Genomic DNA, 22,108 nt, shown 5'->3' on the forward strand with positions numbered 1-22,108 from the left:
GTGATCTCCAGTAGTTGCTAGGGTGTTACAAGCTGGTTGCTAGGTGGGTACTAATGGTGTCTATGGCGTCACTAGGTGGTTGCTAGGCAATTACTAGTGGTTGCTAGAGGGTTGCTAGGAGATTTGCAATTGGTTGCTAAGGTGTTACTAGTTGGTTGCTAGGTGATGATTAGTTGTTGCTAGGGTGTTACTAGGTGGATGCTAGGTGATTAGTAGTGGTTGCCTGGGTGTTATTAGGTTGTTGCTAGGTGATTACTAGTGGTTGCTAGAGTGTTGTGGTTGTTATGGTTGCTAGGGTGTTTTCGGTGGTTGCTATGCAATTACTAGGGGTTGCTAAGGCATTACAAGGTGGTTGCTAGTTGATTAATCTCACCTTTGTGTGGCTTGTCCTAGTTGTTCATATGGATGTCTTAAAACTGACTGCCACTCTTCTACGCCTCTTAGTGTCAGTCCCAACAGGGCTAGTTGGTTGCTAGTGTCTTAACTGGAAGTTGTGAGGTGATTACTAGGTTTGCTATGGTGTTACTAGATGGTTGCTAGGTGATCACTACTGGTTTCTATGGTGTTACTAGGTGGTTGCTAGGCAATTACTAGTGGTTCCTAGGATATTAGTAGGTGGTTGCTAGGTAATTACAGTTGGTTGCTGCAATGAAAAATCCTCATCTGATCAGATGATGAACCAAAGGCTCCTAGAGGTAGATCTAAGACTAACAGAGACACTACAGTGCAAGAAATAGCTGTGCCAAACTTACCATCTGTATTCACTGTGCACCTGCAGTGCCAGGTTGGTCTCCTGTGCTGTGTGCATCGTGATACACTGCTCTCCACAACGCATAACCAAATAGGCTGTAATCTTCAATGCTATTTCCTAGCATTAGGCCTGAGACTTTTCAAATAATTTCTCAAATAACCTAGCCATGAATGTCAAGCTAATCAGCTATCAGTATCAACAGAGCAACCATCTATCCATCCTGTGTCCACTTCACCGCAACAGCCCTCAAACTTTATGGGAGTGTAGAATTGTTATTATTGAATATTTTATATTAATCTCTTTTATGATTTCCATGGTTGCCTCTGGGGCAGGGATGTGCAGAGCTTTCTTCAGGGGCAGGGACTCAAATGACAAAAGGTACCTATGTTGGATTTGACATAGAGTTGCTCAGTTTTCTTTACTACACTTTCTTTAAGGTATTATAGTAGCAAAACACCTGAAAACTTGCATGTTATTTGTTAAATGTAGCTTTTTAATGTTTGTTCATGGTGATCAATTTTGTTAAATTATCGGCCTTATAATTTCCAGTGACGTATACTTTATCACCTTTAAATATTTATCATAAGATTTCTCATCATTCTGGATTTGGTTAGTTAAAATTTGGGTTAGGGTTAGCATATAAGGTGATATTTAGAATTTTCTGTTTGTTTAAAGATGACCAAGGGAGTTTTTGGCAACTACTGGCACTAGTAAGCAAAGTGGGTCCCTGAACAACAACAAAAACAAAAACATGACAAACAAGCATGCCACGAGCATGGAGGTGACATAGTAGACAATATTGTGTGGAGAGGGAGGGGCTTAGGGCACCATTCCAGGTTGTTTTTGCTCTCTGCTCACTCAACCACGATGGTAGAAGAAAGAGATAAGAGACACAACTGAGTTTGGGAGAGCAAAGTAACAAAATTCTGATCATTGAGTGGAGAAAACTTGTGGATAAAAGGAGACACCATATTAAACTTGCAGTATTAATACTGGAGAAGCATTTGATCGGTGAAGAAAAGTGAAGTTAGAGAAAGCATTTCGTACTGATGCAGTAGCTTTCTTCTTACTCAAATGGTAATGGACTAGCTTGCTGGCTAGTCTACAGTAGCTATGTCTAGCTATTACTTGTGTTACAATCCTGTATTGAGCTGGAAATTCTAGTAGATGATGTGCTGATGGGTGAAGTAGCTATGGTTACCTGGAATGCCTGCAACAAGAGCGTCAATCAAAGGGGTGGGAGCTTCCTCTCCAAGCAGCTGCACTGAGATCCAGATGTAAACATTGTAGGCTTGTAAACATTGAAAATTAAGACAATTAAGAGAAACATTAAGAAAAAATGTATTCAACATAGGCATTGAGTTCTAACAACATACTCCATGTCTGTATGAGTGAAATTATGAATATAAACAAATCCACATTGTTTACATGGAAAACTCTGTTGTTCATCTTTAATTCAGCAGACTTTGTTATTCTTTATTATGTAATCTATGACCATGATTCCTAATTGAATTCAGTTATCCCTTTATTTTAGTAAACATGCCTGTGTGGATGTTGGAATGTTCACGTTAAGTTTATCTTTTAAATTCTATTGTGTTGATGACTACTAGAAATAATATTTCCTATGTCTGTTTTAGAAAACCAATCAAGTAATATCAAGAACCAAACATCCTGTCATATCAACTTCATGTCCTGCAATAAATTGTTAAACGCATTCATCCTCCTCATGTGCTCATTGTGTCTGACCAGCAGACCCACAGTGTTAATTCCTCCTGGAATCAGGAGTTTCCAACTAATTTTGTCCTACTCTACTCAAAAGTGTTAATAATGAGTTTTATTTAGTATTATCTAAGTCCATATGTTTGGTAGAAACAAAAAATTGCTATAAATTACAAATCTTACGACTGAATGCCCCTCTCTCTGTCTGCGACAAACTCCTGCTGCCATTATAAAACCTCCTTGGCTCCCCATTCCTACAGAGCTGGCTAGTCACATGGTACTGTAGGTCAACATATATTTTCCCCATGTTAGCCACTCATCCAATTTTGTTCTATTGTTGATTGAAGCCAATCTGTATTATCATTATCTTCTACAGGGTGAAGCAAGGCTTCATTATGTGATTGCTATCATCAATAACTGCAAATGTTTCAACCTGTGTGTTGAAAAATACACTACATCTTTGACTGACAGCAGTGTGATATTAAGACAGGTATGGGTTGATAGCATAGCAGCCCCTCCCAACGTTGGACCGGCCCATGGTTGAAGTCAACGTGGAAATTAATCGAAAATAACTAACACACTATAGCTAACAGTGTGAAGTGATAGATGTTAGATGATAGTTTTGGTACAGTCGTTAAAATAGGCCTACCAACAGCAAAAAAATATAAAGGTGGAGTGGAAAAAATATGTAAGTAAATATGTAATGTGATTTTTTAACAGGTCATTCACACATTTCAACCCCCGTCTAAACCACAATTGGAACACTGTATCCATGAGTGAAGGTGTAAATAATGAGTTAGCCATGATTGGCAAAGCCTGATTGAATCCAAAATGATTCCTAAATTGGGCCCATATCTTCAATGAGCCCTTTATAATGACGTTGCCCTGTAATCCTGGCTGCTTTAATGGAAGTGGAGCGCATACCAAAGAGGCAAAGGACACCGGATTACTAAAATATTGCTCCATGTGAGTCCAAACTGGTCCATCTCCCTCACAGTACACAGAAACCCAATAGGCCATTTTGTGAATGTTGGCTGCCCAGTAATAATAGATGAAATTTGGCAACGCCAAGCCACCATCCTCTTTATAACGTTGTAGAAAAGCTTTCCTTATCCTGGGAATACTCTTATTCCAAATGAAAGTACTTATACATTTGTCCAACTCCTTGAAATATGATTTAGAAAGAGAGACAGGAATTGTCTGAAACAAAAACAAGAATCTGGGCAAAATTGCCATCTTAACAGAATTTATTCTCCCGGCCAGTGATGGGGAGTGCAGACCAGCGAGTAAGATCTAATTTAGCACTCTCCAGTGCAGGCTTAAAGTTATGTCTAAATAAATCCCCATACTTGCGTGTGACTGAGACCCAGAGATGAGTAAAACTGTCTTGAGTCACTTTAAATGGATAAGTTTCATATGAAAGTAGTCAAGCCTTTTCATTAATTGGGAATAACAGACTTTTGGTTAAATTTATCTTATAACCAGATATTTTCCCAAATTCTGAAATAACACTTAACGTCACAGAAATAGAAATATCAGGATCTGACAAATACAGAATGAGATCATCTGCATATAGTGAGAGCTTATGGATCTGCCCACCCCTACCAATGCCAGCCAGCTGTGTGGTGTCTCAGAGCATGATTGCCAGCGGTTCGAGGGCGATATCTGGGATAACAACTTATTTGTGTGGACAGCGGCCCTCTGTGAGGAGTACAACACCCTTATCCATCAACAAAAGGAGGCTCCAAATCCAAATTTCTCTAGAGTTGTAAATAAATAGTCATATTCTATGCGATCAAATGCCTTATGGGCATCTAAAGAGATCAGAACCTCTGCTGATGTCGGTGAGTGAGGAGAGTAAAGTACATTAAACAGGCGCCGCAAATTTCCAGACATCTGTCTCCCTGAAATGAAGCCGGATTGATCAGCGTGTATAATCTTATGCATGACTGAATCCAATCTAGTGGCCAGCACCTTTGTTAAAATCTTTTAGCAATTGCATAACAGACTGACCGGCCTGAAGGATTCACATTTTAATAGGTTCTTATCTTTTTTAAGAAGCACTGAGATCACAGCTTCAGTTATCGTAGGAGGTAGTGATTTCTGTTCAAATGCTTCATTATACACCTCACATAGGAGTGGTACCAGCTTAGTAGAGAATTTCTTAAAGAATTTGATGGGGAACCCATCAGGCCCCGGGGATTTGCCACTTTTCATCTTTTTAATTGCCTGATCTATTTCGGCTGTTGATATAGCCTCATCTAACTCTCGTTTATCATCAACATTAAGAATGGGTATTTAATTTTTTTCAAAAAATTGGTCTGTTTTAATTTTGTCACCAGATTCAGATGAATAAAGAGCCTTATAAAATGTCTTAAACTGATCATTGATTGCTCTCTGATCAATAGTTGTCACTCCCTCGGCAGTTTCAATTTGATGAGAAAGTAGCTTGCTAGCTCGTTCCCCATGTTCTTGTGTTTTTGACGAGCCCTTAAGTGTAACTCTTCAGCCAACTCTGTAGTTAGTAAATCAAATTCAGTTTGTAATTTAACTCTCTCCCTATAGAGGTCAGTAGAGGGCGTGGTCGCATATTTTTTTATCGAGCTCACTTATCAAAGAAATTAACTCATCAGTACGCTTTGTCCTCCTTTTGTTCATGCCAGCGTTGTATGATATCACCTGCCCCGTCAAGTAGGCCTTCATAGTTTCCCATAGAATGCACTTGGTTGTACTAGGTGTCTGATTTGTCTCCAAAAAAAATGTATTTGGTTAGATATGAAGGAGACAAAATCTTCATTATTTAGCAATCGCGGGTTAAGTCTCCATGAGCGATACGCAGGTTCAGTTTCAGGGAATCGTAATGACATTTCCACTGGACTATGGTCTGATATGATGATATCCCCACATCCACTAGATGTCAACAAAGGAAGCAGTTTTTTGCCCAGGAGAAAAAATTCTATCCTGGAGTAGGATTGGTGGGCAGGTGAAAAAAATGTATACTGTCTAGTTGCGGGATTTTTAAATCTCCAAGGATCAGTTATTCCATACATCTCAAGAAAAGAGTTGATACACTGTGCTGACTTGCTTAAGATTCCAGTTGTGCCTCTGGAGCGGTCGAGAGTGGGGTGTAGGACACAATTAAAGTCCCCCCCCAAGTATTAAATGGTGGGTATTTAAGTCTGGCAATAATGAAAAAAAGTCTTTGAAAAATTGAGCATTATCCCAGTTGGGAGCATATAGGTTCACCAACACAACAGGTAAATTGAATAGTTTTCCGTGTACAATTATGTATCTGCCATTATTATCTGAGATAACTCTTGAAACTAAAAACTGGACATCCCTATGAATGAGTATTGCTGTCCCATGACATTTTGCATCGAAATTTGAATGAAATATCTGTGAAACCCCTCCTCTCTTGAGTCTAGCATGATCTTTAATCAGCAAGTGTGTTTCCTGCAAGTATGCAATATCAGTTTTCAGTATAATTAAGTGTGAAAACACTTTATTTCGCTTCACTGGATGGTTAAGTCCGCGAGTATTCCAGCAATAAATTTAGTCTGAGGCTGTCCCTTCCCACCAGTACTAGAGTATGCCATGATCAAAAAATCTAATACTTAAGTTTCTAGTTAATTTGGATTGTTTGGAAAAAAAATGTTGGCGATCTCCTGTAAGAACTTTGAAGTAGCAATCAAATGAAAACCAAAAAAAGAGAAAACAAAGTACAAAACAGAACCTTAACATAACACACATATACATATACCCAAACTTGGATAGATAACGCCCCCTGCAGGCCACTCCCCAAATGAGAGGCTGCCCTGGCTCCTAACTGCTCACTACTGTACTGCATAATACCTCACTAATGAGTCTGAGCCTCTCCTAGAACTATATAAAGTTTAAAAATCAATAGCTTACTTCCTTCAAAAGAGAAAAACGTAATGACCATAGCTTACTGTAATACCTCACCTAGGCCTACAACTGAAAAAATAAAACATGGGGGTTAACTGCTGCATGGTTTGTATTTAGGTTAAATCTTGGTGTCCGTACCCCTTCACGTCACATACGTATCAAATCAAGTAAACAGAATATAGTCTACATACTGTATCTGGCCTTGGGTTTAAACAGGATACCGTTAACCACTTCCATTTATAAACACATAACAGAAATGTGTCCGGTTGCCCAAATAACTTGGAAAAAACCTACCGGCTCGGTGGGCTAAAGCAATTCTCCTGTCGGAGAAGAGTCTGTATTGAGAAACAGGAAAATAACGCCGGTGACTGTAAAAGTTCCCCAAAGGGTTTAAGAGTCTTTTCTTTTCAGATTAGCCATTATGAAGTCCTTAGCCGTTGTGGGATCCTTGAAACTTTTGCTCACGCCGCCATCCACTGTTATTCAGCTCCGCTGGATACCATATGCGGAAGTGCACCCCATCACAGCTCCTCAGCATGTTCCGTACCTCGTTGAATGCTGCGCGTTGTTCCATCACTGCCTGGGTGTAGTCTGGTAGGATACGGATCCTGTCTCCGTCACTGGTCGTCACTTGTTTCTGCTGTCATGCCTTTTGGATAATAGCCTCCCGCTCCTGAAAGTAATGGCATCTGATGACGAAGGCCCTGGGTGGCTGGTTGTCTTCTGGCCGGGTTCGCAGAGTGTGATGCGCTCGGTCTAGTATCGGTGGGTTTTCCAAGCCAAGTGCATTTTGTAACATCTTAGAAATATACTGGACCAGGCGCTTCCCTTCCTCTCGTCGCTCCTTAATACCGGTAATACACAGATTACAACGGTGTGATCTAGCTTCTAGTTCTTCATTACGTGCTTTGAGCGTGGTTACTTGTTTTTTCATCTCGAACACCTCATGTTGAAGGGTAGTGATGGAGTCTGAATGGTCAGTTGCCGCTTGTTCAATGGAGGCTATTCGTTTCCCCAATGCCGGGCTATCGGCTTTAGCAGCCTCGTTAGCTCTTTTCAGATCCTCTCTCAGTTGGTCCACTTGGCTACCTATCATAGCCGACTGGCTTTCAGCCTTCTCTTCAATTTTAGCCAGCAACTCCATCTTCAAGTTGCCGATTGCTTGGAGGATAGCACTTTGTTCAGTCGGCTCCATTGTTGTAGCAGGTGTACCACCGCTAGCATGAGAGCTAGAGCTAGCATCTGGATTCTTCGCACTACGAGGCATTTCAAAATTTCTAAGTTTTCAGGAAAGCATCACAGCATTCCCAAGTTATCACTATGCTACATAAGCTGAATTATTGGCAAGAAAGAAGCTCAAAATTATAAAATAAAATATTTCAGTCGAGGAGCTCAGTAAGGACGTCTCCTCACATGGCCGTCACCCGGAAGTTCCTCCACAATACTGATAGTTAGACCACAATTACAGGAGTTGAGCAATGGAAGACATGAATCAGCAATGGTTGCAATAAAGGAGCAACAGTATAACTATCTGGAAAACTGACTTAGATGTACATTGAATAACAGGAATGGCTGTGTAGACTTGCAAAGCGCTGAGTCACTAAGTACAGGGAGCTGTAATAAAGTGTATGGTATGTTGTATGAAGTGTCATGAAGTGAATGACTATGTGTGACTATATTTTATTTTTTTTATTTATATATTTTATCACTACTGACATATACGCATGTTTACCAGCACCAGTGATATACACGTTTGTTTGGCCTCATTGTATCCATTGACGTATCTTGAACAATGATTGTTTTGTCTCCTTTTCTCTGCATTGATTTACTTTCAAATCATGTGACTTCTGGTTTATTGTTATGTATTTAAATGCTCTTTGATATAGACAATGGTATTTTTTAGGGCTGTGAATCAATAAAAAAAAATTAACTAATCAATCGCACAATTTGCTGTGATTAATAGCTATTAATCGTTCTTTTTTCCCTTAAGACTGAAGCTTGTAATCAGGGATAAGTAAACGTAGAATCACCATATTAATCACTAAATCACCAAATTAATGTAGAATCAATACAAAGGAAGCATATTTTAAATCAAGTATTATTGCTTAATAACAAAAGCCACAGCTGAATTTCAAAATCACCAAGACCATCAAAAAAGGCTACATCAGCTTAGAGGGAAATAGGCAAAAAAAAATAGGCCATTTTAACAACAAAAATAATTAACCAGCAACAACAAAAAAATCTGTTGAATTTCAAAAAGGTCCATAACAGTCTTTCCAATATGCAAAATAAAAAAAACCCCCAGAAAAATCCTGCTGAGAATTCATCCTGTTGAATCTTTTTCACCCCAATTGGACCTACTGTACTCCTTTACATTGAGCCAGCTACTGAGACAGACCAGTCTGTTTACATTATCGGGGGTCAAAGCAGCTCCCTTTTTTGGATGATGTGCCCTGAGAGTGAGAACAACCTCTCACCTCTCAACCAAGTAAGAAGACGGACGTCCTCCTCTTCTTTGGTGGCTGTTTCCCTGTTGTCTCTGCAGATGGATTCTGTGCCAGCCTCTTCTCCTTCATCAGGTTGCTTATTGAAGTCCACACCTCACTCCTTTCAGCTCTCACTCCACACTTTAATTAACTCAAAGAAAACAACATGTGCCATTTGATAAGTTCAGTATTGTCTTCACATTAAATTCACGGATTCCCGCCTTTGTACATTTTTCTTGCATTTGTTCCCTTTCCTCCTCATATTCATATTACACGTTTGACTGACTCTTCAACCTGACAGATCATATACAGTAGACCAGTTGGATGCTTTCCCTTAACGGAGTTGCTGTTTCGGGACGGCTTAAGATGATGTTGTTCCCACGAAAAGGCATGCTTGCATGGTATTGGGCATACTATGGTATATTTTGTTGTACTTTTTCTTAAGTTTATGCCTTACAATACTTTACAATACACTTAATAAGTGTATTAGGAGTTAATAAATGTATTTTATATTTGGTACACCTGGTAGATGTGGCTTACCATTTAGAAGTCCCTGTTTCCAGGGCTTGAGGAGGCTTGTGGTTGGCTGTTGCTAGGGCGAGCTTGTATGTATAGCAGTCCAATAGGCTGGCATTGTAAATATCTTGTAAATATTTTTGAAAATAACTCTTTTTTCCACTGCTGGTTTTGTTGGTATTTCTGGAGCACTAAATAAACACCACACTGCAAAAGTGCTATTCGAGCCATCATTTACAAAGGGTGGAGTGAGCCCAGTGGCTATATACTACCTGACAGAATGAAAACAATATAGCGATCAGTCTCCCCTTCTTTCATTCCTCCCTCTCATTCTTCAAATCAATTTCTTCAAGGTCTCATTTCTACCAGGAACAAATAGCGGGACAAAAGATTTCCAGGTGTCTTTATGTAGGCTACATTACACATCCTGCTCCTCTCTTCTTATCTCAGGCATCTCATTGTGTTCATTTGGGCTGCATGTAAACACTGAAAAAGAACTTTGAGGGAAGTCAAGGAGCCTGTACATGACAAATTCAAGGAGCATCTTTCTTCCTCTTTTCCCTCTGTCTTTCTTGTGTCAGTGGAAAACACTCTCAGTTGTTACTGACCCCTAACCTTTTGACATGGCCCTGTCATTTCCCCAGTCCTGCTTCTCTCTCCCTGGTGTCTTTTCTGTGTGCTTCATTTCTATGCTGCAGATTGGCCCAGTGGAGAGGAAGGAGTGGCTGTGATTACTCCAAAAATGACACACCTGTGGGCAGGCCTATAAAGCCCATGAGGCCCCTGGGCTTGGGCTTGGTCTCTCAGTCTCACAACAGCATGGCCATGGACAGCACCTTGTAGTTTAGCTCTTGGTTTTCCTTTGTATTTTATGTTTGACGCCCAACACACACCACATCCATTCTCACCCATGCAACACCCTACTGGCATACTGACTATACTGATAGACCACACTACATCATATTGGTTTGTGATTTATGATTTAGTTTGCAATAAACCCGTTTATACTTTATGGTGTTGTGGTCCACTTTGTCATGAGTTTGAGCGGATCATGAAAGACCCCAAACTGTACACTGCTGCATTCCACCTTTAGCCCCTCAGGGCCAATTATAGGCTACTTTACATATTAGAATTAGTGTCTTATTATCTTGTTAACTGACATATATCAAACCACAGACTTTTCAATGGAAATTTCCATGGAAAAATAGTTTTGCTCTAAGGCGACTGACCCACCCAGTTTAAGATGTGCACAGTATTTACACTGGCAACTTGCCTTAATCAGGAACTACAGCCTAAGGAAATCCTGTTTGGATAACTGGCACATTGACTGTACCATTAAAACCAATAGCGTGCTTTAGATTAATTTTCTTAAGACATACTTTTAGAAACTCTTTCTCTCACCCAGAGGCAATCTGTCTACAGTTAAAATACCTGCAGTCTTAATCAGTGCGTCATAACCATATAATCAACAACTCAGCACAGACCTAATCTTTTTCTGCTTCTCCTCTCTTCATAGGAGCACAACTGAGAGGTGTTTTGTCCATCATGGAGGCTGTAATTGACCTTCCAAAGGTTTTCCAGGTTAAGGCCAGTGGATTGTCCGTGTCACTCAGCCTCTTCTTAATCTTTCTGGCTCTTCTCTACTGGTGAGTCCCTTCTTTCTGCCTTGAGCTCAATAGGTTGAGAACAGAAGCATATTTTCCTCATAATTATGAGAAACAGTCTTGTAATTCTGAGATAATAATCTCTTAATTCTGAGATAATGATCTTGATAAATACGAGTGGAGATGACAATGTGTGCTTGTAGACAGTGCTGGAAATGGTCAGATTTTACTGGAGGGACCCATCCATGGAGATCCCAGGTATCATCATCCAGAAAACCAATACATTTACTTACATACATTACATTACATCACAATTAATTACATACATGCAATTTAATGCACCTGTGATAGCCTACTAGATTAGTCTGCTTTTTCCTCATTCTAACTTTGCCAAGTTGTTGCAATTGAAAATAAATCATATGATTTCTGCTTGTAGAATATTATGTTTGGAACACTGGACTTGTTTTCACAGAGAATCTCAAAGATACCTGATCTATTCTTAATCTTAATCTACTTAATCTACTCTGTGGTGATCGTCCTTATATCAAAAAGAAAACTGTTCACAGACCGACCCTACTTCAAGAGGCTTTATGAATTTTGCCCTTTTATGCCACATCACTGTGAACAAGTACCTATAAGATGAAGCTCATCGTATTGACCTCTGGTTCTGGAAATTCCCTATTTCTCTGAATAGTTTTTGTGCAGTGACTCTGCAATGACTTTTTCCCATGAAATCACTGATATTTCTTTTTATAGTTAATGGTACACACACACACACACACACACACACACACACACACACACACACAGACACATACCTGCTTTCTATTTGCTCACTTCATAATGGCAATGCAAGACCTGACCTATGCTATGAAAGAGAAATAGACTGGCTCCGTCATCGGCCCTACAACACCAGCAACCCACCGGGAATCTTCCTGTTTCTCCTGATTACCCACTCCGGTATTGGGTCAAGGCATAACCTCTATCACCTAGAGACAAACTAGTTTGCCTTGAGACTCTGGTTAATTTAACTTCAATTCAGTCCAATGCACCATGGTCAAGACGCACGGCCACTCTACTATTCTGTAGCACCAGTGAGCGGGGGATCTCTCCTGGCCAGCGGGAAACCACATTTAGGAGGTTTATGTTGGCATCACAGATTAAATGAATGTTTATAGAGTGGTATTGTTTGTGATTTAAATGGGGAACTGTGCTTGGAGACGATTCTGTGATGCACACAGTCTATTGCTCCTATGTTTGGCAGGCCAGCAATAGCATGGAAATCTGCTCCAATAACAGCAAATATGCTGCGGTCTTTATATCATAATAAATCACTTTATCAATCAGTTAACAAGTGTTTCCAATTGTATATAATTTGTATATAATTGTATTCGTACCAACAAATTCAGGTAAGAAATGCTGAAATGTTTTCATGGAAACGTTCATCTTATTGTACACATGTTTCATGTATGAGGCCCCTGCAAAGCCAGAGTGCTGGTACTCTTTCCCACCAGCTAGCTCATTGCATTCACTTGTCATCCCAGGTGTAAAACAGTCCCTGGCTGAGAAGCAGGAATAAAAAACCCGTGCTCTGTATTGTTGGCCGTGGCTGCAGGGCACCCACAGTGCCCATTCAAATTCTTCTCACGGCTACATCATCGTTCAATTCAATTTCTCTACAAATAAAGAGGCAACAATTTAGCTGAACAGGCTACGTGCCTCTAACAGGAATAGCCTAATGATAAAACAATATTTAACAGCAAACCAAAATTAAATCAAATAACCATAGGCTCTCGTTTTTTGGAGCATAGAGCCATGGATGAAGCTGGGATATTAAATATTCAGCTCATTAATCGAAAAATTAAGGTGCTTAAATATTTGTCTTTTTTAAAGACAGGCGTAGCCCAGGGGCTAAATTAGACCGGAACGATCCGGAACGGCATTCCGGCACCCTGTTTTCCCCATATACAGAAATAGAGTATAACTTGATTTGACCATCCATTTTCATCTATGATCTGCCAGTCTTCCCCAATATCTATATCCTGCCTTGGCGGTCCACCACGGTTGGCCACACAGATGCGCCTATCGCCACGGCTGCGGAATGGACGCGCAGCGTGAGTCACAGGCTTGTGCTCCTTATCTTTTACGCCAATGGCCCGCTGAATGCGGATTGGCTGCCGACCAATTCTGCCATCATTCATTTTCTAAGGGACACGAGTAATTCGCTGTGCTGACCAATCACTTTCGAAAAGCCAGGAAATTCCAAAGTAAAACTTGTGAAAAGTGTGAAACTTATAATGCAGTTGATAATCTATCCAAGTAAAAATGGAGGTAGTTATTAGGGCATCAAAAGTGGGTCAAAGTGGGTACTAGGTGGGGAAAGGCAGCAGGGAGGGCTGCGCCTCCCACCTATTAGGGAATATATGGATGATATGACTACGGTAACGACTACAGCTCCTTTTACAAAAAGGTTGCTGAATAAATTGAATGATAACCTGAATTGGGCTAGGATGAAAGTTAAACCAAGTAAGTCAAGGAGCATATCCATTGTTAAGGGGAAGCTAGCAGGCAAAAGGTTTTACATAGACGAGGAAGCTATACCGACAGTTCTAGAGAATCCTGTCAAAGCCTAGGAAGGTGGTATGATACAAATCTGAGTGATAAGGAGCAGGTTCAGGAGATACGAGAGCAGCTGGTTGGAGGTATTCAGGACACAGGGAGATCAAGGTTACCAGGCAAGCTAAAGTTGTGGTGTTTGCAGTTTGGCCTATTGCCTCGGCTAATGTGGCCCCTGACAGTATATGAGATACCACTGTCAAGGGTTGAGAAGTTGGAGAGACCGGTCAGCTCATATGTCAGGAAATGGCTCGGAGTTCCACGCTGTCTTAGTAGTGTAGCTTTGTATGGGAAAGGAATTCTGGAACTACCCATATCTAGCCTAGCAGAGGAGTTTAAATGTGCAATGGTAAGATTGGAGTTGACACTGACAGAATCTAAGGATCCAATAGTCAGGAGTGCAGCACCTCCTGTGTTAGCAGGGCGGAAATGGAACCCAAGAGAGGCAGTGCAACAGGCACAGTCAGCACTAAGACAACAGGGATATTGTAGGGCAGGTGCAACAAGGGCGGGGGGGCTTAGACCTGGGAATAGGGCAACTGTTATGGAGTAAGGCAACTTCATCAGAGAAGAGAAAGATGGTTGTAGATCAAACACATCAACAGGAGTCAGCAAGGTATGCCAAGGCAGTGTCTCAGGCAAAGCAGGGCCAGTGGATGAAGTGGGAGAGTGTAGAGAAGAAGAAACTCAGCTGGAGAGAGCTATGGGGGATGGAGGCAAACTGCATAAAAGTCAACATAGGTGCTACTTATCATGTGTTACCCTCTCCCCAAAATCTTAGCCAATGGGTAGGTGAGGATTCTGCCTGCTCACGGTGTTCAGGCATAGCTACACTTAGGCATATACTATCAGGTTGTAAAACAAGTGTGTCTCAGGGAAGATACACCTGGAGACATAATCAAGTGCTTAGGTGCCTAGCAGCAGCAACTGAGGATAAGCGATTAGAAATAAATTCATTGCCTGATAGGAAAGAGGGTAGTAAGATTAAGTTTGTCAGAGAGGGAGAAAAGACCAGGAGGGAAGCCATTTTAGGCAGGCAGGTCGTAGGGCAGCTAGGGGTGGGGCTAGGGGCAAGGCGAGATTGGTTAATAGTGCAGTGGATTTAGGGAAAGTCAGCTCAAAGAAAGATAGCTCAAATTTAAGAACAGACTTGGTATTATGTAGTAATGGGAGAAACAAGGCTTTCTGAAGCTTTGAACCAATTGCTTCAGAAAATGATTCACTGTTTCAAAACACTTGACACACCGCACGCTGGTGACATCTGCTGGTTAAATGCGTGCAAATACAACGGGAAGACATTTGGCCATGTTTATTTGTTTTTATTGGAAATATTAGCGGAAAGACACATCAGGTGATTTGCAGGAAACCTGGAATCACTGACTGCAGATCAGCCAAATCTCATTTGAATCAGTCAGTTAGTATGAGCCTAATTTATGACAACTGATTCGAGATCAGTATAGTTGCCATAAATTTGACACAGGTTCACTTTGGGCTTGACCCCCTCACACCCAATCACCAAAACTTTGACACGTTTCGAAACAATGCGGTGCTTGCTGAAATCATGTGACTTGGCCACTTTGATACACACCCCGAAGTGTTGCAAAAGTGTCAAAGAGTTTCAAAATGCTGTTTCGAGTCCGCCCATCACGAGTTCTGGCTAAAAAGCGACTCCGGTTATTGATCTTGGAAAGCACTTTCTGTGCCACACTCACTCCAGAAAGTGTTATCTAAACTACAACCAAGAAAACTTACCAACACCTTCTTAGCTCTCATTGAAATTGATAGATCCAAATAAGACTCAGTCTTCCTAGGGTGAAGAGACAGCTAATTGTCACTTAACCATCTTCTGACTTTAGTTTAATTGAGTTTTGAACTCAAGTATCTTCTATCACCCTTTTGTCTTTGTGGGAAAAATGTAATGCAGAATCACCAGTATAAAGAAAGAGGCCGCAAGAACATGCAGTTTTCATATCATTAACATAATAACAGTGGACCAAGAATGCTCCCTTGAGGGACTCCACAGAACAAAGTTTTGGGTTCAGACAGCACCCACTTGCTTCCATCATCTGTTCTCGGCCATTCGGGTAAGAGCTTACCCAGCTAATAGCTGAATCCTTAAAACCCAAAGCCTTCAATTTCAGAATTGAAGAATAGAGTGATCTACTGTGTTGAATGCCTTTTGAAGGTCTAACAAAACCATTCCACATAGTTTTTCATCTATTTCTCTATACATATGAGCAGTTAGATAAAGCAAACAAATATTAGAGTAGGATTTTCTGAATCCAGACTGGAACTCAAAGAGCAGTGTAGATACATAAATATCAATCTATTCAAACTCTAACCTTGATTTAACTTACCACCTTTGCATTCTTTCTCTCTCCTAGGTATTCAGTCTTCCCCTATTCGGTCCTCTCTCAATGTGGAATCAAACATCCCAAGCCATCACCGTTCTTGGGCAACGCTTTGCTGTTTCACCAGGTAAGACATGACTGTGGAACGTTTGATATAATCTCTAACATCTGCTGTGCATTTTCCATCCAATTTGTGAGATTTTCCTTTGGTTTTCTAGTCTTTTGTCCTTAGCAAAGCATTTCACCCATGTCAAAACCACTTCAGACCTTGTATCAAACACACTCTCACACACAGAGACATGTTACCCCCTACGATGAGAGAAATCTTGCTTCCAACATACAGTATTACTGCACTTCATTAGATTTGTTCATTAAAGAAGGCTCACAAGTTAGTATGAATATGTAAAAAGAAGAAAAGGAAAGTGGGTGTGTTTTAACATTGCTGAATTAATGACGTTTTATCTCAACCTCAATTCTGCCATGGTGACAAAAAAAGACACCAAGGTTTTTCAATGACGTGTTTCACTGAAGGGATTATCAGTTTACTACTTGAATATACAAAATATATCTGTATTCCTATGAATAACTTCCACGCTGTTATCACGGCAGCTTTGAAAAATTAAAAAGGCAAAAATGAAGGATAACCAGTCTTTAGTTAAGAAGGCTATGTAGCCTACTCTTATTCTATGTTGTCGTATAACATTAGAGAGCATGTAGATGTGTCTCTGCAGGGCAGATCCTGATGGGGATCAATACTCAGTCGGCCAGGCACAGTGGGTGCGACCCCCCTGTCAAAGCATGCTCTAAAACCTTATTTATCTTAAAGTGAAAAATTCTGCCAGTGCAGTGAGATGCTTATGCTTGTGTCAGTATCAGGAAAACGGCACTTGATTAAAGGAAATTCTTGTTCAAGTTGATGTGCATTGGTAACAAGTGAAATGCTCTTACCCCCACTGACAATTCTTCCACTTCTTTCATGAAAAATAATATGTTAAGACTTCATAATGGATATTTTTGCAGTGCATTCTTCTTCTCTTGAGTTTTCCCCTTATCTTCTTTTTTGACCAGGTTCCCTCCCTCTCCCACTTGTTCCTTCTGGTCTGTTGTTCAATTGAAGTATTGTTGACACTTTGAAGAGCCCACGCAACCTCTTTATTTATCAGACAGACTCACAGCTGGGATTTACTGAAAGCTAAAGCTACCCTTTAAAATTATATCAAACATATTCTTATAAAACATTAATAAAGGTCCTGAAAATGAGCCTAAAATAGCATATGCACAAGCTCCTAAAATCCAATTTATTGTGGGGGGTGGTTAACTTCATGAGCTGAATACTGTGACAAAGCTGCCATTTAGCAATGGTTATCATACCAAAATATCATCTACGGACATATACCTTTTAAAAAATGTTAACTAGATTTTGCAACCTTGAGTGGTATCGAAATCTGGTCTGGCCGAGGTACTAAGGCTAAATGCCACATTCAGTCTCATACACTGATGGTGTCATATTGGATCTCACACAGAGTCACACTCTTTGCTGTCAATTTAGAGACATCCACATCTTCTGCTGTCCTGCAAACCATAATGTAACGTTATTACCTGTGGTATGTGATGTTGGTGGAATAGGTAATTTAACCAATAAATGTTTCGCACTGGCCGAGCATTGCTCCGACCAGTGGCGTCATCAGCATCGGGCTTCTGGGGCTTTAGCTGGTAATGTTTTTTGACTAGCCCCGAATCTCTTGACAGAGGAAAAAAATCTAGGCTATATCAGGGGGTCATTGGGCCGGAACACACCGGTACACCATTCCAGGAGTGAATTTGACGACATAACGCGCGTTCCAGTTCTGAAAAAATAAATACAGAGCAGTATGGTGGTTGTACCTGTTATAGAGCTTAAACTGGCTCCGTTCATTTTATGAGTTTTCTGGCTAGGCGGTGTTTGGACCTTCGGGCCAATCACAGTGCTTAAAAAGGGAAAACTCCACTCAACCGGGAAGCCGGGCCACATTAAACAAGCGCACAATCAAATGACAGGCACACACAGTTTAATCTGAGCTGGATGAAGTTGGCAGAAGTAATTACCCATTTGTCTCAAAAGGGACACAATTCATTTTTACTTAACAGTTCAATTTTATTTTTTCATTGACCTACAAGACATGTACACACATGTACACATAAACATACCCATGCACTCACAAATGTGCTTCATGTGAGACTGTGCATGTGTACACGAGCGCGCGCACACACACACACACACACACACACACACACACACACACACACACACACACACTGAGTTACTTGTTTTGTTCTCTTCTCTGTGTCAATTCAGCTGTCACCTTGTTCCAGATTCTCTCATACTGCTAGCTGCTCTGCAATTTACAATAAGACAATGGGCTGTGCCTATTGACCAAATATCAATCTGTCTCCAACAGGGAATTATTTCATTCTAATGTGTCTTCTTCACACAGTCGATTCTAAGATTCCTTTCTGATGATGTTTTTTTTTTTTTTTGCTTATCCAATGTTGCAGTCATTGCTACAGTCCTTCCTGATGTTGTTCTTTAACTTTCTTGTCAGGGCTTTTTCCACCCTACCATTGATCTCATAAAGACATACGGCAGAGTGTGTGGGTAAGTAAATGAGAACTTTCTACATCAAGCACAATGTCTAAACAGCATCTTATTGATTTAAATTCTCCCACAATGTGTTGTGAGATGAATACATAATGCTAGGCGACAGTGGAGGAATATTCAGGACAAATTAAAATAAACAAAGAAATAGTGAAATGTTATCATAAATAAACGTTTCAAAGTTGCGAGGAGTCGCTTAAGGACTGTCTCAAAAGTGAAGACGCTGGAAGAGTCAGCTCAGGTGACGGATGCACATGTGGATCAGCTAGAGAAAGACTACAAACTACTGCAAGCTAAGAACGATTTGCTGGCAAAAAAAACACTCGGGACAGAAGATGAGCATATGGGCGCAGAGTTACGCCAGCAACAAGTCGAGTTCAATGAAACCAGGGGCTTGCTGCGTAAAACCAACCTGAAATATGGAGTAGTATACCCGGCGAAGCTGCTCGTCACCTTCAACAAAGAGACTCACACCTTCACCAAAGCCGTGGATGCCATGAACTTCTACGAGACTATAAAACAACCTCTGGAATAATTCTCAGGAGTCCATGTTGCACATCAACGGAACTTATGATCAGGTAGGCCTCCTTGGCTGTATCTGTCTATTAGTTAAGAACTGTTAGTATACCCTGATCATTACATAGACTGATCTTATGTGCATCAATGAATACCGGACTATCTGAGGGTGCGAAGGTTAGAAACATTATGCCTCATCGATAGGGGGGCTTATGCACCTTGTTGGTAGGCTATATGCCATCAGTCAGGCTAAACTTTACAGGGGGTTGCAGGCAAGAGTGGTCTGTTTATGCTGTCGCAGCTCCACTTTATTGTGTGGAGAAAGAGTGGTCAAAGAAAGGGAATTATACGTCTAATGTTTCTTTGTCTGTGTTATTGTGATCAGTTTTCACCCTTTCTGGGATGGGAGGGTTTTGTGGGGGAAGGCTGGGGTGTAGTGGCAAATGGGGGGTGGAATAGGTTCCAATTGGAGTACATAATGTTAGAAAAGTATTAAAGATCACTGGCTGTCTTGATGTTATTGGCAGAAAAATAGCAGACATTGCATTACTTCAAGAAACACTTGTTATAAAACAAGATATATATAGAATTGCCAACTGCAATTACAATGTGGCTGCGTTTGCATCTGCCTATAACAAATCCAAGGGTGCTGCTATAATTTTGCGTAAAGGGCTCAAGTTCCATATTGTGGATAAAGGCTCCGACCATGAAGGGCGTATAGCATATTTAAAGGGAATTTTTTGTGGTAAAAAAGAAATAGCTTTGGTGAATGGGTATTCTCCCAATTCCCAATGAACCTTTGTTTTATGAATCCTTATCAAATTTTATGGCCAACATGATTGGTTACCAAATTATTCTTGGTGGGGATTTTAATGCAGTATTTGATCCGTTGTTAGATAGATCTAAGAACACTGTTAACAACCCCCTCTCTAATATAGCATTATATAATTTATCCCTAAACTATACATTAACTGATGTTTGGAGGTCTAAAAATCCTTTTAAAAATAGAGCACTTTTTTCTCAGCCAGACATCAAACATATTCTAGGATAGATTTTATTTTAACATCCCTAGGATAACTGCACTTCGTGAAACCTGGCGTTATTACAAAATCCACAATTCTCTGAGCAATTTAAATCAGGACTACAGGAATTAATATCCTTCAATAAGGATTCAGTGACTGATGTGAGATATATGTGGAATGCTATTAAAGGTTATATAATAGAATCCAACATAAAGATATATCAGATTTAGAATTTAGGCAGTCTATATTAATCAGAGAACAGCAGAATTCAGTTTCAATTCAGAGAGAGAAAGACAGTTAATTAAGATCAAGATAGAGCCTAACGCTCTTATTATGAAGCATTCAGAATTTCTTGTGCATAGGGTCAAAGAGAATAATTATCTTGATGGAAGTAAGCCAATATTATAATGAAGGATTGGCTGTAATTTCCTCAATCATGAATGAAGCTGGTACCCTTCTGTATGATCCCTCCCTTATAAATTCAGAATTCCAACAATTTTACAGTAGGTTATATACATCTAGTATTAATCCCTCATTTACAACTAGAGAAATTTTTCACAGGCCTGAATCTTCCCCACTTATCCCCTTTGGAGGCTGAACAAAGACATTAATACTGCTATTATCTCTTTATTACACAAGAAAGGCAAAGACTCAAAATTATGTTCAAGTTTTAGACCTTTATGTTTAATAAATTCTGATGTTAAATTGTGTGCTGGAGTTATAGCACAACGTCTCGTCCATCTTTGGTTGATCCTGATCAAACAAGATTTGTTAAGCATAGATTAGCTTCAGACAATATACGTCAGTTACTACATATCATACACCTATCATCTAATATAATATCCCCATGTGCTATACTCTCAGTCAATGCCGACAAAGCATTTGATAGGTTGGAATGGTCATATTTGTGGTACACCGTAGACAAGTTTGGTTTTGGTAACAGATTTATGGGTATGTTAAAAACATTGTACAGTGAACCAACAGCAATAGTTCTTACTGGTAATCAATGTTCACCGTTTTTTACAATAACTAGGGGCACAAGACAGGGCTGTCCAGCCTCACCTTATTATTTGTGATTTCATTAGAACCTTTAGCCCAAAAAATCAGAATCTCACAGAATACATCCCACAAGACTTTGCTTTATGCGGATGACATCTTGTTGTATATGGATAAGCTACCTTCAACATTTTTTTAACCTTTATTTAACCAGGAGATTTAAAATCTCTTTTGTAAGAGATACCTGGCCAAGAGGGCAGCATGGAGGACAAAATGTACATAAAAGTTGCTTACAAGAACAACACAAATACAAAACACTTTGCACAGTTAGGCAATCAAGTACATAATTTAAACAGTGCATAAACATTGTTCAATAGAGTTACTTTCTAGACCCTTCAAAATAGAAGAGAATTCACCAAAGGAAATCATATCAATCAGTTTCAAATCATTCTGCAGTGTGTTCCATGTAGAAGGAGCTGAGTACTTAAAGGCCTTTTTACCCAACTCAGTTCGAACACAAGGAACATGTTCTGTAAACATTCAGCTGAGGTATTCGTGTAAAGGAGATTCCCAATGGTCCAGCAGTGGCAAAAATGTTGCTAAAACCAGGTATTTCCTAGCTTGAAAGGAGAAGCAGGCTTTATTCCTAAAATAAAAACCTAACTTCAGTTTAAGCTTAGAATTTCCTAGCTTGAAATGAGAAGCAGGCTTTATTCCTAAAATAAAAACCTAACTTCAGTTTAAGCTTAGAAACAAGATTTTCAAGATTTTCAGCACCTCCCCTCCTCCTCCTGCCTGCCTGACCTGTTGTGCTCCCACTGACACTGAAAACACCTCCTGCTGCACCAAGGAGACGCAGCAGGCCTGGAGCTGACACCAAAATATTGCCAATGATAATATAATTTAACAGATTTTTTTCACTAGCAAAACTCCATTTGATCAGAGAATTTGATATTTATGTCATGGCCACATGTTGTGAGGCGACTCACC

General features: G+C 40.1%; 1 protein-coding gene across 1 annotated transcript in view; it reads left to right on the plus strand.

Moving 5' to 3' along the window:
- Positions 1–10,923: 10,923 nt before the first annotated feature.
- Positions 10,924–22,108, plus strand: part of LOC139649815 (thromboxane-A synthase-like) — a 32,691-nt gene continuing 21,506 nt past the window's right edge. Inside the window, exons 1-3 of the mRNA XM_071526321.1 lie at positions 10,924–11,024; positions 15,983–16,076; positions 18,532–18,584. Of these exons, the coding sequence (XP_071382422.1) occupies positions 10,924–11,024; positions 15,983–16,076; positions 18,532–18,584 (248 nt within the window). The remainder of the gene's footprint in view (positions 11,025–15,982; positions 16,077–18,531; positions 18,585–22,108) is intronic.

Source organism: Centroberyx affinis, unplaced genomic scaffold, assembly GCF_046629955.1.
Source record: "Centroberyx affinis isolate AG114_WGS23_722 - 3 ecotype Tasmania unplaced genomic scaffold, CSIRO-AGI_Caff_v1 ptg000111l_1, whole genome shotgun sequence".
In the NCBI taxonomy this organism is placed as follows: domain Eukaryota; kingdom Metazoa; phylum Chordata; class Actinopteri; order Beryciformes; family Berycidae; genus Centroberyx; species Centroberyx affinis.